We start from the raw sequence: 19,477 nt of genomic DNA on the forward strand, positions 1-19,477 counted from the left end.
CTCTTTTTAAAAATTACTTTGATTTTATTTTTTAAAAGATTTTATTTACTTATTTTTAGAAGGAGGGGAAGGGAGGTAGAAAGGGAGGGAGAGAAACATTGATGGATCAGTTGCCTCTCGCATGCCGCCAACTGGGGCCTGGTCCTGTAACCCAGGCATGTGCCCTGACTGGGAATTGAACCAGCAAACCTTTGGTCTATAGACCAGTGCCAAATCCACTGAGCCACACCAGCGAGGGATGAGTTTATTTTTTAAATGGTCTAGATTTACAGAGAAATTGAGCAGGTGAAGTTCTTAGAAACAATCCCCCTCCCCCAAATCCCCAATTTCCTTATTATGAACATCTTATGTTAGGCTGGTATATTTGTCAAAATTAGTAAACATATTCTTATTAACTAAAGTCCATACTATATTCAGATTTCCTCAGTTTTCCCTAATGACCTTTTTCTCTCCCAGGACCCCGATCAGGATCCCACATGACATTTAGTTGTCATGTTTTTTTTAGGCTCCTCTAGGATGCGACAGTTTCTTAGATTTTTCTTGTTTTGGGTGACTTTGGCAGTTTTGAGGAGGATTGGTCAGAGATTTTGTAGAAAGTCCCTAAGTCGGGGTTCATCTGTTATTTTTCTGATGGTCGGACTGAGGTAACGTGTTCTGCAAGGAAGACCCCAGAGGTGAAGGTCTTTTCTACCCTGTCATATCCAGGGTCATGCGCACTGTGACTTATTTCTGTTATTTTGACCCTGATCCCCTGGCTGAGTTGTGTTTGCTAGTTTCCTCTACCGTAAAGTCCTTCTGTCCCCCTTTTGGAAGGAAGTCACTTTGTGCAGTCTACGTGTAAGGTCCTCTGATCCCTCAGGCCTGGCCGCCTTGTGCCATGTGCGTCTGGGGCTGGTTCTGTGGCTGGGCTTGCATCCCAAAGCATGCTGGGGATCCTTCAGAGGAGCCGTGGATATGGGTTAGCCTAGACCTTTGTCCCATGTAGACATGGGTCAGGGTGGACAGGGGCCTCACCTCAGCCTGTGGCCTGAGAACTGGGCCTCGACCTCAGTCCCGGAGCTTCTAGCCTCCAGGTTTGGAGGTTGGTGCTTTTGGCTCAGAATGTGAGATCAGAAGTATTCGTGTTCTCGGTGGCCCAACAACCATGGGCAGCAGAGGCTGGGGTCTGTCCAGCTGAGAAGCACAGGCCCTGGTGGTTCTCTGCCTTTCAGACCATGTGCTGGGTAGGAGCAGACCATGTCCAGTGAGGAAGAGAGCATGCTAAGAGACAGTTACGAGTGACAAGGGAGACATGTCATTGAGACACTGTAAGAGATAGGGGCTTATAGTTCTCAGCAGAGCGACCTTTGTGGTCAGTGGAAGCGAAAAGACCCCTCACTTCTGTGATCAGGGAAATGCACATTGGAAGTATACATTGGTCTCTGCTGCCCTGATGGATAACCACAGACTTAGTGACTTAACACACACTTATTTATCTCACAGTTCGGGAGCTAGAAGTCCGACTGGTTTTACTGGGCTAATATCAAGGTGTGGTCAAGGCTAGTTCCTTCTGGAAGCCCCACAGGAGCATCTGTTCTTTGTCATTTGTAGCTTCTGGAGGTGCCTACAGTCCTTCCCTTATGGCCCCTTCCTCCATCTTCATAGCCCGTCATTCTGACCTCTGCTTCCGTGATCATAGCTCCTCTGACCCTGACCTTCCCACGTCCCTCCTCTAGGGTGGGCCCCTCTGGTGACAGAGCCCACCTGATAATCCAGGATAATCTTCCCCTCTCCAGATCTCACTTAATCCCATCTGCAAAGTCCTTTTTGCCCTAGACGGGAACATTGCCACAGGTAGTGGGGATTCGGACACGGACATCTTTGGTGGCCATTATTCTGCCAGCTACAGCTCCTTGGAGAGGTTCCACATTAATCTTCTCCTCTGACTTAGCTCCAGCCCATGTTGGGTGCTGGCAGGGCCATGGAGCAGGGCTGTCCTCAGCCGTGCAGGTGGGAGAGGCTGGGGAGCCCTTGGGAGAGCCAGTGACAGTTTACTGTGTCCAGAGGAAGATGTGTGCAGCCTGAGATCCAACAGTTTCACAGCTTCTTGTACCCTTTCAACCAGGGGTTGAGACCTGTTCAAAGACAGTGACATCACTAAAATGGGTTGTGCCCAGTAATGTTAAAAACCAGATTAAAATAAGACGAAAAATGTCAGTGTGCATTATCAGTTGTGAGGGTATTGGTGAAACCTGTGCTATTTAAAACTCAGTGAATTGGAGAAAGGATGTGAGATTGAGTTCAACAGAACCAGGGGACAAGCTGCCCTTGAAACATTGGGCGTATCGGGATTCTCAGGTCATGGACAGTGTGTGCAAAGGCCCAGAGGCACGGAACATCTGGTAGACCCTGTGCCATTGGGGTGCATGTGTCTGGAGAGCTGTGGGGAGATGTGGGAGGGAGGGCTTCTGAGTCAGGGTAGATGTAGCCCAGATTGTCAAAGGGCCTGAGGCCAAACCCAGCTTTAGCATCTCGTGCTGCTGCATCCATTCAACAAGTACTGGGGTGTCCCTGCCCTCGGGGAGGGGTCTGCACAGCCCCTGCCAGGCTCTCGCTATGTGCACTTCGTAGGGGTGCAGATGGCAGTCACCATGAGACGTTGTCCATGTGCCTTTCTTCCTTGGAGTGGCATCTTCCCTGTCTGTAGGGGTTCACAGGAGGCAGAAATTGTAAACCTCTCCAAAGCTGCCTGTACCTTAGGGTTTCCAGAAACTTCTGGCTTAATTTCTTTATGGAGGTTCTTGCTTCTTTAGCTATTGATTAGTGGAAGATGAGCTTAAAATGGATTTTCCTGTTTCTGAAAAGTGGCAGGGATTTAGAAACATCTGAATAAAGATGAGAGCCGTCCTTGGGCTACATGCTGCTGTTGGGAGTGTAATGAGGAGTTTAGACTTAAGCATGCGATCAATGTAGTTAATCGTGCTTTTTATTTTGTGCATTTTAGGAACCATCACTGTTGCTGGATCCTGACAGAAATCCAAGCCACTTACTATAGAACATCTGTCATTGCAGCCTTGCCATCAGAATATACCAGGAACTTTCAAGTAAGTGCAAGACCAAGGCACCAAAGTCCGTGGCCTCCTCCCAGGTGGCGGGGGGTTAAGGTTGCCCCATTTAGTTCTGAGTTCCTGGGGTGTCCAGGCTCTGCATGGCCTTAGACAAAGGTGCCTGGAACCCCCTAGGGGTGGCTCTGCTGGATGTCTCTCCTCTAGTCTGCATGTTCCCGGTTTGCCCTCTCACCCTTCAGCATCTAAATGCCTGTCCCTCACTTGTAGAAGCCCCGAGGACCACTCTGCATTGTGATTGATGCTGGGGTCCCTGAGACAGGCTGTTCTGTCTGTGTCGCTGTGGATCAGGCAGAACCCCCGCTCTGGGCTTCTTGAGCACCCTATTCACTCCACCCTACAACCTGCCAAGGATAGTGACCAGTCACAGCTAGGGATGGGGAGGCGGGGGAGGTATTTAAAATGTAAGAGTCTTTTAAAATGCATTTAAAAGAATCCACTGCCCAGCTGCTTCTGGGTTTCAGCCCCAGGCTATTCACCTCTGCCTATACTTTTCTAATGAACCAGGGACAGAGGACAGAGGGTTTTAAGGTGGTGGCCTCTGATGGTGGCCCAAGATGGTTACTGGTAAGAAGAGCGGGACAAACTAATCACCTCCCGGCTGCCATCCATGCGGTGGGGGTGACAGAGTGGAGGATGAATAGTCCTGTGTGCACCTGGCCACGGCGGCCACTCCCAGTGGCCTGAGAAGGGCAGCCTTGTGGTCAGTGTAGACCTCAGATGCAGGCTACATGGCCGATGAGGGCCAGGTGTGTACTAGGACGTGGCCTTTTCAAGCGCATTGAAAACCCTGGACCACCTTTCAAAACCGCTCTCTCTTGCTCCCGTATGTGCATCCCACAGCTGCTGCCACATGACTGTAAACCTGGTGACCGCAAACAACCCGTATTTATTCTCTACCAATTCTGAGGGTCAGAAGTCTGGAGTGAGTCTTACGGGGCTAAACTCAAGGTGTTGGCAAGGCCACTCCGTCTAGAGACTTCAGGGAAGAATTGATCTCTTTGAGTTCTTTTCAGCTTCATTGGGTTGTCTGCTTTCCTTTCCTTGGGTGTCCTTCCTCAAATCACTTCACCCTCTGCCTTCATCCCCCTATCATCTTGTCTCCATCTCTCTCCCTCTTACAAGGATCCCTGTGATGACACTGGGCCCCCTGGGGAATCCAGGGTCACCCCCATCTCAGGGTTCTTAATCCCATCTTCCAAGTCCCTTTTGCCATGTGAGGGAGCATAGCGGCAGCTCAGATAAGGATGTGGCTGTCTTGGGATCCACAGGTGTATTATTCGGCCGATCACAATCTTTTCTAAACCACCAAACTCTTTTTTACAACAGCTCTACCACTTAATATGCCCACCGGCAGTTTATCAGGGTTGTAATTTGTCCACATCCTCATCAGCACTTGCTATTGTCTGTGTTTTTAGCCATCCTAATGGAGGTGAGTGGTAGCTCACTGTGGTTTTGATGTGCATTTCCCTGCTGGCTGCCATGTTCAACCCCTTTTCACATGCTTGTTGACCTTCTTTGGAGAAATGTCTATTCAAGTCCTTGGCACACTTTTTAATTGGGCTATTGTTTGTCTCTGCATTATTGAGTTGTTAGAGCCCCACTTTTTGGCATGACACTGGTAAAGGGTTTATAGCTCCTGCTGGACATTCTGCACATCCCCTCCTGGGGGCTCTCTCAGTCCTTTGTCCCACCCCCCATGTTTCCAGTAAACCAAAAGTTTGGCCCAGGGCTGGTGTCCAGTGAAATTCCATTTTTATTTCTTAAACACATACACACAGGATTTTTTTTTTGCCCTCGTTCAAAAAATATGTCAAGGGTTATGGAATGTTGTGATTATAAGCCATTTTAATTTTCTTCCTTGCATTTACCTACCAAAAAACTTCATTTCAAAAAGCATGAATAAGAGAGAAAAAAACCTATAGATGTCACCGTGGAGCTGAATCTGGATGATGGTGGTTGGAGCACAGCGTCTCTTGCCAGTGTGCATATGCAAAACACCCTACCTGCTGTCTCATCGTCTGCTTTTGCACCTCCTAGATGGAAGACTTCTCTGTGTCGTGCTTTTTGACATGAGGGAGAGCTTGTGTGGGCAGGGCCCTGGGGCTGCCCCAGTTCTGCCTAGGACAAGCTGGTCTCGGGGAGGAGACAGGCACACTCCGTCACCTCCCACCGGTGGTGCTGGGTATTTGGGTGGACCGGTGGGAGGCAGCTTCTGCAAGAGGCTCTAGCCCCTTCCCCTGTGGGCCCCTCGCGAGCCAGTCTTGGAGGAGAGGCAGCCAGCTGGCCAAGACCAGCCCAGCTAAAGAGGGGAGCTATTGGGTGTGGGTAGGTCCCGGCACCTGTCACTCACCGGGGTGGAGGAGAGGAAGAACACCGTGGCTGTCTCAGCAGAGCCTGGCTGGGCATCCTAGCCCTGCCACCTACCTGCTGTGCGGCCTGGGCATGTGACTTCCCCTTGTGGGGCCCTGTGTCCTCAATGAACTAGGAAAAATGGGCTTACTGTGAGGAGTGGACGAGTCACCCATGTAAAACTCAAAGAACAGGGCCGGGGGCCTGTGAAGTGCTGATGTGTCCTCTGCCTCCAGATCTGGGCTCCGGTGGCCATGGCAGAATGAGGAACCAGCCTCTGGACTTTTGCCTGGCCATTGAGGCCTTGGCACCAGCAGCTGAGATTGGGGCAGTCATACTCTGGCAACAGCCCTCAGAGGACGGATTTGATGGTCCGTGTGATGTGGTGGGCAGCGGGTCACCCCTTTGGTGCCCATTGCTCTGCATAGGCAGAGGCCCTTGAGCCTCCCCAGTGGGTGTGGGAAGTTTTGAGGGGTGATGAAGGGGGATGGACAGGAGTGGGTGGCTAGGGGTGGTGGCGTCCTGAGGAAGGCCAGCCAGCTCTTATGCTTCATTGTCTCATCCAAGGCCCCAGCCCAGGGAGCCCTCTCCCTCCCCACCCCACCCTTCCCTCCTGTGTCCCCCTCCACAGCCATTAGCACCGCTTGGGTTCACATTGATGTTTGCAATAGTATTTGGGTCAAGGTCTGTTCCCCCAAGGACAGACCTGCTGTCCTGTCTGCCACTGTGCAGTGAGCCCTGTGTGGCTGTGTCTGGGCTGGAGGGGAGAGGGCAGGCAGGTAGGCTCAGGGCTCAGGTTGGGTGGGTGCAGGTCCCAGGTAGGGATTCAGGTCCTGGGCCCTTGATGCAGACAAGGGGCCTGCTGGGAATGCGTGGTGGTCAGTCTTAAGGGCTAGTCAGGGCTCATTGGGGACAGCCTCCTGGGTGGGCAGCCTGGCTGAGGCTGGGGCCCTCTGGTGCCTGCTGCTCCGGAGGGGGATTGTGGCAGCCCCTTTCCTTTTATAAACTGTTTTCTTAGAGGTCCCCTGTGATCCCAGAGCTGCAGTCACACGCTGTCACAGGTACTTATGAACCTGCCATGCACATGTCAGCTTTGTGGCTGCTCCTCGAGAAACTTCGAGACTTGTGGACACAGGACAGAGGATCATGGTGGGTCCCAGCCTGGGTGCAGCAGTGAAGCAGTGACCCCTCTGCCACCCCACGCTGTGTATGTCAGGATCCTTGGGGGCCCTCATTAGCCAGCCAGCTAAGAGTATGACCCTCAGAAGGGGACTTTAGCTGCTGCCCCCCTGGCCCCAGCCTCATGTGCCCCAGATATCACATGGGGTGTTAGGGGCTGGACCAGGACAGGGTGCCTGTGAGCCTGCGGCCTCCAGATCCCTTCCCTGGGAAACTGCCTCAGCTGCAGTTCCTGGGCTGGTGCTGCCCTCTAGTGCCCGCCACAGGGAGCACATTTTGGAAGCCTATGACTGCGTCTTGGCTCTCCCTTTTCTGGAAACATTGGGCTTCCTGGCTTTCTCATTACCACTTTGGGGTGGGGTGGGGACTTGGTTAAATTGTTCTCCAAGCTCTCAGGTCTGTGTTCACTTGGATTCTGACCTTTTCCAAATCCTGAAGGAGGTCTAGTCTTCTGAAACCAGGAGAATTTAATCTGCCAGCAGAGACCCCTTCCAGAATCCATCACTGAACCCCTTCCTGCTGAGATTGGGCCACCGACAACCCCACTGGGTCTCCTTAACTTTGAGTAGATGAGGGGGCTGTTCCAGCCTGCAGTCTCCTCCCTGAGAGGAGCCCTGGTCCCCTGTTATCTTTAGGTGCCAGCAGTGAGTCTTAGAGTGCACAGACCTGGCCACGTTCTCCCCTTCTGTGCCTAAGTATCTAGGCATGGCTGTACCTGAGGGTGCCTTGGAGCATTTGTCATCGCAGGAAATGAGTCATTCTGGCCAGGCCTTCTGCCTTCCTGGTTCCAGATTCCTGCCTTGGGCTGCTCGAGGGTCACTGGGCCTAGGATCGCTGACAGCAGCCAGGCTAGTCCTGGAGTGGCCTGCATGCTGTTCTGGGTGGCCCCGCCTATAAGCAGGGGAGTTACAGCTGTCACTCTCCTGCTCACAGGCTCTAACCTCCAAAGGAGGCAGGCTCCCGTACAACCTTACTTACCTTCCAGAACCTGTCACGTGATGCCGTCTCTCTGGACGTCCAGCTCCAAAGGACATGTATTGATTTGAGTCCACGATAAGAAAAACTTTTACTTCTCAGGATCAGCTTAAAATCAGTGCTCTGGCTTCCACTGTCATGTTGGCTTTTAGAACTAGGACACCTCTGTTTTTAATTAGTTGAAGTCATTTTGGTATTTTGTGCCATTGCAGAGCAAGGAAGTCGGCTCCCAGTCTCCTCTCTGCCCTGCGGTGCTTCCTGGGGCCACAGGTATTTTTCATGCTGTTTGCAGGGGCAGAGCACCCACTGGTGGTGGCGCTGCCACGCTCATGCTCTCTGTCTTCCCTCACAGGTGTGGCGGAGTCTCAGCTGCAGCCATGGGGTCTGAGGATCACGGGGCCCAGAACCCGAGTTGTAAAATCATGACATTTCGCCCAACCATGGAAGAATTTAAGGACTTCAACAAATACGTGGCCTACATTGAGTCCCAGGGAGCCCACCGGGCAGGCCTGGCCAAGGTGGGTGACATCCTGGGCCTGGCAGAGCTTTTCTGTGTGTGTCCATGTCTGAAGGTGGTGCTTCCACTAACCTGTTCGCCAAACCACTCTGATCTCATTTATCTACAAACATAGTAGGGTGCTTTCCCTGTGCCAGGTTCTGTACTAGACACTGGAACTCATAAATGACTGGCACAGCCACTGTCCCTGCAGGAGTGGGCAGGCTGGGGCAGAACACAGCTGGACCGAGCCAGCCCAGCGCCCACTTACCCCACCCAGAGGAGAAGGAGGCTGAGAGTCTGGGGAGGCTTCGGGGCAGTTGATGCCAGGAAGGCCTGAGTTTTTGCCTTTATATTCCCAATAAAACAACACATTTATTTATTATTATTTTTGAGATCATAATGCACATGGGAGGCAAATTCAAACAGTACAGCAGGGCATAGAGTGACAAGTGAGTCTTCTTCCTCCAGCTCCAGTCTCCCAGCTCCTGTCCCTGGAAGCAACATGGCTACCAACATATGTCACTTTCCTTGGCATATTACACGTATAAATATATATGTGTGTGCGAGTGTACACATGTGAGGGCAGACAGGGACACACAAGCTCATCCTGTGTATCTTTCTAATATATATGATTGTGTTTCTTCATGTTCACATAAACCTGCATGGCATTCCTCACCGAAGGATTGGAAAGATTCATACCTGTTTGCTTGCTTAGGGTTCTTCTTGTTACTTCCTGGGTGAGGATCACTTTATTTAAGATTCCTACTTGTCTGTTCTTTAAACCAGAAGGTTGGTAACCCTCTTCTCTAGAGAGCCGTGCAGTATTTTCAACTTTGTGGGCTGGATAGTCTCTGTCGCCACCACTCAGCTCTGCCACCTGAGATGACTTGTAAGCCAACGGGCGTGCTGTGCATTAGTTAAACTATTTATGGAGGCTGAAACGTGCATTTCACAGAACTTTTACTTGTCCTGAAATATTCTTATTTAAAAAAATTTACCCAACCATTAAAAAAAACAACTCCAAACAAAAGTAACACATTCTTAGCTTGCAGGCTGTACAAAAGCGGGCAGTAGACGAGGTTTAGACCACAAGCTGCAGTTTGCTGCCCCCACAGCCCGTTTTGGTTGGTTTTGTTACTAATATCATTTCCTCTCTCGGCGACCCCTGTTCCTTCAAGCTCAGCTGCAGGAGGAAGGAAAACAGTGTACCTGCAGCGCCTTTCTCTCCCCTTCCCTCGTGCATTTTGCTCATTGTGTATGAGATTATATAGACAAATCACGACATTTTTATCTGGTTTGGGAACCCTGGCCACCAGTCATTGTGGCTTCGTTCTCCCTTGAAATGGCTCCAGTGCTCACCACTGCCTGTGTCTTACTTGCCTGAAGTTTGTCATCTCATATGAGAAGTGCTGTGGAAACCCTGCACCTGGGGTTCTAGCAAGTTCAGAAGTGCCCATTTGGGGCTTTCCTGCCTGCTGACAAATCCATAGTCTGTTGTCAATTGTCAGATGACACTGTTCCTGCTGTCCTGCCTGTTGCAGGCCCCCAGTGGTGGGGCGATTTTGAAGCCAGCGGAGTCCTGGTGCCTGTTGGGGTGGGATGTGGGGTCCATTTCTTTGTTTCCTGTCATTGACCTAGTTCTACTTTTCTCTGGACACATCTGGCCGATCTGCCTTTGGGTTCACATTATCCTTTAGGTAAGGAGACTTGTAGCAAATTAGTATCTTGTACTTTTCCATTGGGAACACCTTTAAATCCCACCCCATCAGTGCTCTGCTATCCTTGCACCTCTGTCATTTCTTCCGCCCTTCCTTCCCCTCTACGTCATCCTTTGAACCCAGTCACCTCTCCTCTAGGCTTTTAATTCCAGCGGGCCAATTTTTCACTAATTTATTTGGATCGATGGGGAACTGTTTGGACTGGGGATTTTAGTGGGGCAAGTATTGTCAGGGTATTGTTTCCCTCTGCCTTTTGTTTTACATGTTTCTTTTCTCTCTGAAGTGGTATTTCATTTGCTGCCTTCTCTCTGACTAATGGTCACCTTTGTATGTGGGAATTCTTTCTGAATCCAGTGTGGGGGGAGGCAGTCTAGGGGTGCAGGCGTGGGTTCTGTGTGACCCTGCTGGCAGTTAGGTCACACCAACGCACATGAGTTGTCCCTACCAGCACGGACAGCATGTGGATCCAGGGAAGCAGGGACTCCCTCCCTCGGCACCTCCCTTTTCTTTTAAATGGGGGCCTTTGGCTCTCAGGGCTGCTAGTCTCTTTGGAGAGGGGATATGATGTCTTGCCATCCTGAGTCAGCTCTGTAGACACCGATTGTCGCCGCCCACCCCCTGCCCTGGCTTCATCAGCCTTGACTGCCCTTTGTGTGTGTGTCCATGTGCGTGTGCATACCTGTGGGGAGGTAGAGGTTTCCTTTCATAGAAGCTGCATTTGGTCCCTTTCTCAAAAGCCCTGTGCGGCTCGGTGGAGCTGGTTGGGGTGAGCTCTTAGCAGGCATAGGTGGAGCCAGAGCTGCAGCTAGAAGCGGCTTTGGGGGTGCGGGAGTCCCACCCTGGCGTTGTGGGACAGCCTAGTCGTGTTCCTCAGGCCCTCTGCACATGCATGGGCGCCATGCCCACTGGGCCTCTGCTCCCCGCAGGCCAGGGCTAGGAGATCTCCCGAGGCCGCTTGGGAAGTGCTGGGACAGGAGGAGCCAGGGAGGGGCACGATTCCGGGTGGTGGGGCGATGCGCCAGCGTGGGGTCCAGTTGGGGAGGGATCCCAGTGCTTGGTGCCCAGGTGTGTCCTTGAGGGCAGTTCTGCAGCTGGGCAGTGCTCTGGCAGCCCTCAGAGGCCGGGCCTGCACCCTGTGGAGTGGCTTTGGGACCAAGTGGTTTTGGGGGGCAAAGACTGTCCCCTCACTCCTGCCCTTTTGCAAGGTCCCCCACACCTTCTGCTCTAGCTGCCCAGACTCCTAGCTTTGCCACACAGCTCACGCCTGGGCATCAGCTCGGTGTTGCCTCGTTCATTTGAGGTATGTGGCCTTTCCGCTCCTCCTTACTTTGGCTGGACTTGCTCTCCAGGAGCTTCAAGCAAGTGTCAGTCCAAGGCAGTACCTAGCAGCCTAATGGAATTAGTCAGAATGCTAGAAGTTCTTTAGGCTGCATCCATCAGATGTCCTTTGCCTGGGATCCCCCTTTCAGATCCGATCTTACAGAGATGTGAGGGTAAGTGCCCTGCAGGAAAGTGCCGTGACCCTAGGCCACAATACACTACTAAGGGATTTTTCCAGAAGATTCGGGTTCCAGACCAGCTGGAAGTGGCCCTCCTTGCAAGCAGCCTTTTCAGAACCTGCTTAGAATGTGTCCAGGGATGGGTAGTTCACACGTAGGCAAACCGGTCGTTGGGCATGTGCCTGCAGGCCCCTTCCTGGTTTTCAGGTGTCTTTGCACAGCAGTGTGTTAGGGACAGCGTAAATGAACAATGTCACCCCGAGCTCTTGTTTGAAAGTGGGAAATTTGGGAGTGACATTTTTTGTTCATCTTGCCCCAGACTGGGATTAGGGACAGACTTCCTCTGGTAGAACCAAAGTGGGTCTGGAGCCTGTCCAGGGTCATGGCACTTTCCTGCAGGAGGAGGCCCAGGTTTTCTCTCAGGAGGAGACATCAATAATGCAATTAAAAAGCTGATCAGGGTCACGGTCCCTGCCTCACAGAAGAGCATCTCAGATCCCAGGGGGCACAGCCCCTCTTACTTATTTTTTGTGTTTCCGGCGTTGAATGTTTTAGTTTAGCATCTGAATCTCCAGCTTTCTCACTTGAAATCTAAGAAAACCTTCAGCTGCCAGGCTGACTCCAGACAGCACCCTTTTGTCACATGGTCTTGTACCAGACATGAGTGTGCACCCTTGGCATCTATTGAGTCATGACCGCAGTTGACAGAGCAAGAGAGAAGGTGTCCCTTGAAAGAGCCTTCACTGAAGAGTTGTGTCTTCATCCCCATTTAACTCTATATTAGGGTCCCAGCCTCAGCACTCCTGACGCCGGAGCTGGGTCCCTCCCTGTGGGGAGCCATCCTGGTCATTGTGGGGCACTGAGCAGCACCCCTGGCCCCCACCTACTCGATGCTAGGAGCACCCCAGTCATGATAACCACAGATGTCACCCAGTGTCCCCTGGTGAGACCAGCTGATTTCCTCTTATTGCTCTGTTGTTATTTTTTTGTATTTTATAAGAAAACTTGTATGTGCTGACAGGGGACGCAGCACCTTCCTCTTTTTAACAGGTAGCTGGAGAATAAGTGTTTTTACTGCCAAGCAAAACATTTTCTTCCACTGATGTGTTAGGTTTGATAGCAGAATCTTTGGGGATGGTAAATGGGTTTCAGCCCTTCCTTAAGTTGTTGGCAAACTTGGGCATCAGTGTGGTGTTTGTCCTTCATTGGCTCCAAGCAGGGTGAGGGTTCAGCCTCTCCAGAGTTTATGGCGGATGCTTTGAAAATGGATTGGGCTAGTTCCTTTTCCCAGAGCTGCTGGGTGGCCTGCTGAGCACCCTGCAAGGAGACGTGAAGCTTGCAAACACCCACCCAGGACTGGAAGAGACTCGCCCCAGCTGGCCTTGTGGGGCTTGCACAGAAGTGTGCCTGGCCCTCAGGAGGCCTCTGTCCAGCCCTGAAGTTGCCCCTGACCAGGAGGGTGAAGGGGCTGGGAGTGGATTCCTGAGCCTAAGCGAACCCAGCCCAGTGCTTGCTCAGGATGTGCCCAGACCTAGTGCCCCGACACTAAGCTCTTTGTGCCAGCCCTGAGTGTCCCTTGCGGGGAAGAGCAGAGAAGGGAGGGGGGCAGGAGAGCTGCCATCTACTTAGGGTCAGCGCCTGGTGGTTGCCTATTGGATCTACTTCCATGAAATATCTGTGCCATTTCTCAAAGGTGACACCCCCACCCCAGGTCTCCTCCCATTTTGAATTGTAAACCTCCCCTATGCCTGTGGGATTCTTACCCAGCCTTTCTTTATTTTATAGTCTTAGTACTTACAACTGGTTACCTTTCCACAGAGTTTCCTTATCTTCAACTAGTACCTGTCATCTGCCCTCTTCCATGCAGTGTAAGACCCTGGTGGATCTCTGTTTCCCCATGTTTTGCCTCCCTGCATCTAGAGCTTTGAGTACCCCCTAGAAGGTCTCACTGGAGCGGGTTCGTAGAATGAGTGTTGGGCACACCCTACTCCTTTCTGAAGCAGAAGGGTGCGGTGACCCTGCCCTCTAGTGACAAAGGTTTTGAAAGAACTTCAAATGCAGCAGGTGCTGCCCACGTTGTTGGCACAAGATCCTTTGGGTACTTGATAAAGGCAGTCCCGGGTGCTTCCCAGGTAGTGGCTGCTGGTCTCCCAGGAGTGGGCAGTGTGTCCTCTGCTCGTTCCCCTGTCCTGAGTGAGTATGCCTGTCTGGAGGTGCTGCTGACTTCCCCCTCGGTTTTACAGATCATCCCTCCAAAGGAGTGGAAGCCACGGCAGACGTACGATGACATCGATGATGTGGTCATCCCAGCCCCCATCCAGCAGGTAGTGACAGGCCAGTCAGGCCTCTTCACGCAGTACAACATCCAGAAGAAAGCCATGACGGTTGGGGAGTACCGCCGCCTGGCCAACAGCGAGAAGTATGCACCTGGGACCCAGGCGGGTGTAGTGTGGGCCCCCTGAAACCCTGGCTTTGCGGTGGAGCCACATGAAGGCTTCCACCCCCCTGATCTGCAGGGCCCAGTCCACCAGGGGCTCTGAGAGTGCCGAGATGGTAGGGTACACGCAGGCCCGCACAAGGCGCATACCGTGTGCTCCTGGTGCCCCGGGTGTATCTTGGCACCTCATGTTCAGAGCTCCCTGATTTCAAGACAGCAAAATCCAGACCCTCCCCAGCCCGTGGCCACCTGTCTACCTCATGCTGCCTTCACCACTCTCCGCTGAGCACTGCCCTCTGGGGGCTCGCCCTTGTCCCCTGTCCCTGGAGTGCGTCCCCCACAGCCTGCCATGTCTCGGTTCTGATGGTGCCTTCTCAGAGAGGGGCTCTCTGACATGCATCCCTGCGTGCTGCTTCCTGACTTGCAGGGTGCCTGCATGGGCGCACACAAGTACATCCCATGCGCTCATGGGTGCCCTCGTGAGCATTCACAGTGCATACACGGTGCACTCATGGGCACACCACCCTGTTTTCTCCTTCCTGTTCTGTTACTCCCAGCCCCCTGGCTCTCTGAAATCATCCGTGCATTTCTAGCACTGCCTCTGCTCTCAAACATAAGTGTCCTTTGAGGGCATGGTGTCATCCACGCGCTCACATGCTGTCCCTGGCGCCCAGGACAGTGCCTGGCTCATAATTGATACTCTCAGTACTTGCAGAGCAGTGCGATGATGAGAACCAATAGAGCCTGTGCCCGTCCACCTGCTCCGGCTGCCCCTGGTGCGCATTGTGACTTGGATGCCACAGACCTGGCTAGCTCGTGAGATGGGATGAGTGGGCATCATTCCAGGCAGGGCCGCCTGCCCATCCTGTACACGCCCTCTGGAATAAATGCTGTCCCAGCAGCTATGGAACCCCATTTGTGTTCTCTGGGGCTGTGCCCTTCGGTGGTGACAATGGGTGGTCTGGGCAGACCCTGTCCCTCGGTGTATCCAGCAGATGCCCTGGGCCTAGCTCGGCTGTGAGCATCAGGCACATGACCAGAGCCCCCCATTTTTGGTGTGCTGTTTGCTCACAGATACTGCACTCCCCGGCACCAGGACTTCGATGACCTGGAACGCAAGTACTGGAAGAACCTCACCTTCGTCTCTCCCATCTACGGAGCTGACATCAGCGGCTCCTTGTACGATGACGTAAGTTCCCAAGTCCAGGAGGTTCTGGGGAGAATGAGGAACTCGGTTTCCATGGTGGAGGTGGAGGTGTGAATGGAAGTGGAATTGAAAACGAAAGTTAAAATGACGCAGAAGCCTAGCTGGGCTTTTTGTTTGGGCATCAGTTACAGCTATGTGCCTAGTCTTAGAATGAATGAAGAAGGGATCCTGTGGTTTTTCTGACTTGCAAAATCTTTCCTACCATGTTGTTGAGCCGTGTCTGCCCTGATCTGCCACCCTTAGAATTCTAGGAGCCCCAAGTTCTCAGGGGGCTCTGGGGACACCCAGACAACAGAGGGGGCCTGTCCAAGGACATAGGCCGGATTCTGGTGGCGTGATGCAGAGGCCCAGAGAGGTGCTGGGTTAGGCAGACAGAGGTTTGAGTGGGGAGCTGTATTGTTTTAGGAAACAGTTATTTATATTTATGGGACCTCAGGTAACCCTGGGATGGATGTCCTGGGGTTAATTCCAGTCACTGAGCCTTGCTCTTTCCTGGGGGTGTTCTGCATGGGGCACCCTGGGCTAAAAACTGGCCTTTTCTACATTCTGGGATGGCCCTCTTTGTCCCCATCTGTAGCCCTCACTTTAGGTTGTCACTCTGAACGTCGTCTCTTACCAGGACACTCTTTCATCCACTCAGCCCATACTCACCATGAGGGCAGCTGGTGGGCGCCACCTGAGTCCTGTTCTTGGGTGGGAATAGCACCCCCTCCTGGGAAGGGTGGGGATCCTCCTGGATGCCCAGAGAGGAGCCTGTTAGAACAGGCGGGGCTTGTGACTCCCAAAAGATATTGGAAAAAATGGGCCTACCACGTGGGTCCCCACATGTGTCACTGGCTGGCATTTTATTTTACCCAGAGGGGCTGCATCGGGCTCCCCTCCACCAACAGTGAGTGAGAGTTCCTGTTGCCCCACGTCCTCACCGGCATTTGGTGTGGTCAGTGCTCTGGATTTTGGCCATTCTGATAGGCGTGTAGTGGTAGCTCACTGTGGTTTTAATTTGCATTTGCCTGATGACATACGAGGTATAGCATCTGTTGATGTGTTTATTTGTCATTAGTGCATCTTCCTTGGTGAGGTTCAGGTTTTTGACTCATTTTTAAATGGGTTGTGTATTTCTTACTGAGTTTTAAGAGTTCTTTATATATTTTGGATAACCGCCCTTTATCAGAAAATACTTTTTGTAAGTATTTTCCCTTAGTCTATGGCTTGTCTTCTAATTCTCTTGAAGACCCTGTGGTGCTGTTTTCAAATAAAAATTCAAAAATTAGATCCTCATCCAGTGAGAATCCCTAGGTGTGCGCTCGTGCGCCACCTGCAGCCAGGCACAGCGATGGCCCCGTGAAGGACTGTGCTGAGATCACGGGCAACACCTGCACCCTCTGGCTCCTAAAGGCATTTGGGGCCCTGTGTGTCCCATGCCCGACCTAGTGCAACAGTCTCCTTTTACAGATGGGGAAGCTTAGGCTCAGAGCAGAGAAATGACTTGCCCTGGTCACATGATGAATTACTGCCTCCAGGTCCCCTGCCTGTGGCTGCGTTGTGCACATGTGGGCTGGACAGTGAGTGAGTCAGTCGGACAGGACTTTAGGGAGGCAACCTGTTTTTGATGTGCCCTGACCTTGGGCAGCTTCTATTCAAGGCACCCTTGGGCTTTCCTTTCTTATCCTGAGAGGGCTGGTCGCTGCCCCCGCCCCAGGTCCTGGGCTTCTGCCAGGGCTCACCTTGCAGAGACCAGCCACTGGTCTGGACATTAAGGGCCTGTAATGCGGACAGCAGCGGGTGGCGCAGGGTGGGTTGGGCCGGGAAGAATGCTGGTGTTCACTCAGCAACTCAGCAGGCTTGGAGGATTCTCTAGGGAATGGAAGTTGATTAAAGCGCATTTTATGAGCTCTTACGACAAGACACGGTTTGTTTGCTTGTGGCATTAAGAATAGATGAGACTGGTAGGGGAAGATTCTAGCCTCATTTGCCTGGTTCTGAGAACCATCTCCCTCTGTTGCGCAGGGAGGCGTCAGAAGGGCTCTCAGGCACCTTAGCCGGCCTGGCCCCGCCCGGCAATTGTCTTCCTCCTTCTGTATCATTGACTTTGAGGCGCATTACTTACTCATGACCAAACTGCAGTCTTTACTGCCAAGATTAACACATAGCTCAGCATGGAACCCAGAGAAAGCTCTGCCTGACTGCCTGACACAGGGCAGTTGGTTGGCGTCTGCGGGGTGTGAGCAGCCCAGGGTGGGTTTGGGATGCCGGGGTGGGTGAGGCTCTAGAGTGGGCAGGTTTGGCGCTGCTGGCTGGCTCCTGGGCTCTCATGGGAGTCAATACCGCAGCTGGAAGCTCAGAGGGAACGACACTTCCCTTTCTCCCACCAGTGCCTGGGGACCGGGGCGGGGCCCAGGTGCCCCAGGGATGGCCCCACACTGACTGTGCGCTCGCTGCCCCACAGGATGTGGCACAGTGGAACATCGGGAACCTTCGGACCATCCTGGACATGGTGGAACGCGAGTGTGGCACCATCATTGAGGGCGTCAACACCCCCTACCTGTACTTCGGCATGTGGAAGACCACCTTTGCCTGGCACACGGAGGACATGGACCTGTACAGCATCAACTACCTGCACTTTGGGGAGCCCAAGTCATGGTGAGCGTCCAGCCAGCAGCTCGACCTGCGCCTCAGGGAGGAGGGTCCTTGCTGCCCGCAGGGCCAAGGGCATGGGGAGGGCAGGGCACAGGCCCCTCTGGGGTAAGGCAGGCATGGGGGTGCCTTCTGGATGGCTCTCTGGGGCCGGGCTCTCAGGCAAGGTGGGCCAGGGTTGGAGCTCTGGTAGCTCAAGATCTGCTGGCCCTGACCCCTCTGGCTTTAGGGCAGCTTTGGTTTACCCAGCAGTTTGGGGATGAGGGATATGTGCCCCTCAGAAATGAGCTTCCCAATTCATGGAGCTTGGGGTTTGCAGCTGGAGAGCCTCCCACTGAGCAGCGGCTGGTGCTCACCTCCCTCAGCGCCTCCCCAGGCCGAGTCAGGCGCGTGGCTGTTGTGTTGCGGGCTCTCCTGGGCCACGGGCCTGAGCACTGGGAGGCTTTAAGTACTGAGTCTCCCCTGGCCTTTCTCTTGGCCTTCGGATTGGGGGTCAGGTTAGCAGTAGGCGCCTGCTGCCTTGGTGTACCCGCTGGTTTGCAGGTGCCAGACAGGGGGATCCTGCAGGCTGGGTCAGATGTCCAGTGCATTCTGTGTTCCAGAATCTCTGAGCTGAACCCTGAACACTCACCTCTCATTCAGCTTCTGCTGGCAGGCCAGGTGGCAGCTGCCCTCTGTTTGTTCACTGTTGTTTCTAGCAGGGGCTTCTGAACTAGGGCTTTGCATCCCCTTGCCTCTCCCTTGCTGTCTTAGAAGGTTCTGTTGTCACAATAATCTCTGATGCTCGGGGGGTGGCAGGGGAAGCAGGAGGCCCGGGAACAGATCATGGCACTCAGGATCTCAACCAAGTGAGTTCGGGGCAGTTGGGGATGGGGTCACGGGGACACAACACAGCTGGGTCGCAGGCATGCCCTGGCCAAGGCACCCCTTACCTTAGCGGAGCCGGTACCCACGGACACTTCATCCCCTGTATGTTACTGGACCTCCTGGAGCCCTTTGCTGAGTGGAGCAGGAGCAGGAGCTCCGAGCAGAGGGCCCAGCAGCCAGGAGATTTCAAGTGGGAAGCCAGGCCTTCCTGTTCTGCCCTTGGCTGTGTGACCGTGCTCTCCTCGGCTCTCGTGTGAACAAAGCAGTTCCCACCCAGACAGATGGGGCAGGACAGGGAGGCATTGGACATGGACATGGCGGGGGCATTTGTGTGACCGTCCTAGAGTTACTGCAAAAAATGGCCACAAGCCTTAACACAATGCACATTTATTTTCTCATGTCCTGGAGTTTGGGAGTGTCACAGGGCTAATGCACGGGTATGGGCAGGGCTGTTTCTTCTGGAGGCTCCACAGGAGAATCCAGGTTTTTCCAGCTTCTAGAGGCACCGCATCCCGGGCTCATGGCCCCTTCCTCCTCCCTCACAGCCAGCAGTGCAGCCTCTTCTATCCCTGCGACTCTAACCCTTCTGTCTCCCTCTTATGAGGACCTTGCAGTGACACTGGACCCCCACCCTAAGTAACACAGCTTCACCCCCATTCTAGGGTCCTTAATCTATCTGCAAAAGTCTCTTTTGCTATGTGAGGTGTCATTTCCACAGGCCCCAGGACTAGGACGGGGATGTCTGTGGGGCCATTATCTTGCCAGATCTGGGCCCTCTGGCTTTTGAGCTGTGCTACTTTGAGCATTTTCGGGGATCCCGGTACAGTTCCATAAGCTTCTTGTTTTCAGTCCACTTCCCTCCTTTGGTGGCAGTCTGTGGCTTTGCATTAGCCTTTGATCATCAAAACCTCTTGGCCAGTGGGTGTTTGCTTTTTGGGAATAAATTTGGAGAGAGATCAGCCAGTTGGCTTTTGCATGAAGGCCTGAGTCTCATGGCCATGAGCAT

At 53.0% G+C, this 19,477-nt stretch overlaps 1 protein-coding gene across 2 annotated transcripts in view; it reads left to right on the forward strand.

The window, feature by feature from the left end:
* KDM4B (lysine demethylase 4B) overlaps positions 1–19,477 on the forward strand; it is a 115,122-nt gene that overhangs the window by 14,076 nt on the left and 81,569 nt on the right. The window contains exons 2-6 of one of the 2 annotated variants that reach the window (XM_054562165.1): positions 2,984–3,083; positions 7,963–8,128; positions 13,570–13,745; positions 14,838–14,952; positions 17,417–17,610. In XM_054562165.1, coding sequence (XP_054418140.1) covers positions 7,988–8,128; positions 13,570–13,745; positions 14,838–14,952; positions 17,417–17,610 — 626 coding nt within the window. In that variant the 5' untranslated portion in view covers positions 2,984–3,083; positions 7,963–7,987. Of the gene's footprint in view, positions 1–2,983; positions 3,084–7,825; positions 7,881–7,962; positions 8,129–13,569; positions 13,746–14,837; positions 14,953–17,416; positions 17,611–19,477 lie in introns of those variants that run through there. The other variant, XM_054562164.1, reaches the window with a different exon arrangement.

Source organism: Pteronotus mesoamericanus, unplaced genomic scaffold (assembly GCF_021234165.1).
Source record: "Pteronotus mesoamericanus isolate MK-2021 breed Mesoamerican mustached bat unplaced genomic scaffold, CSHL_Meso_final scaffold_636, whole genome shotgun sequence".
Taxonomy (NCBI): domain Eukaryota; kingdom Metazoa; phylum Chordata; class Mammalia; order Chiroptera; family Mormoopidae; genus Pteronotus; species Pteronotus mesoamericanus.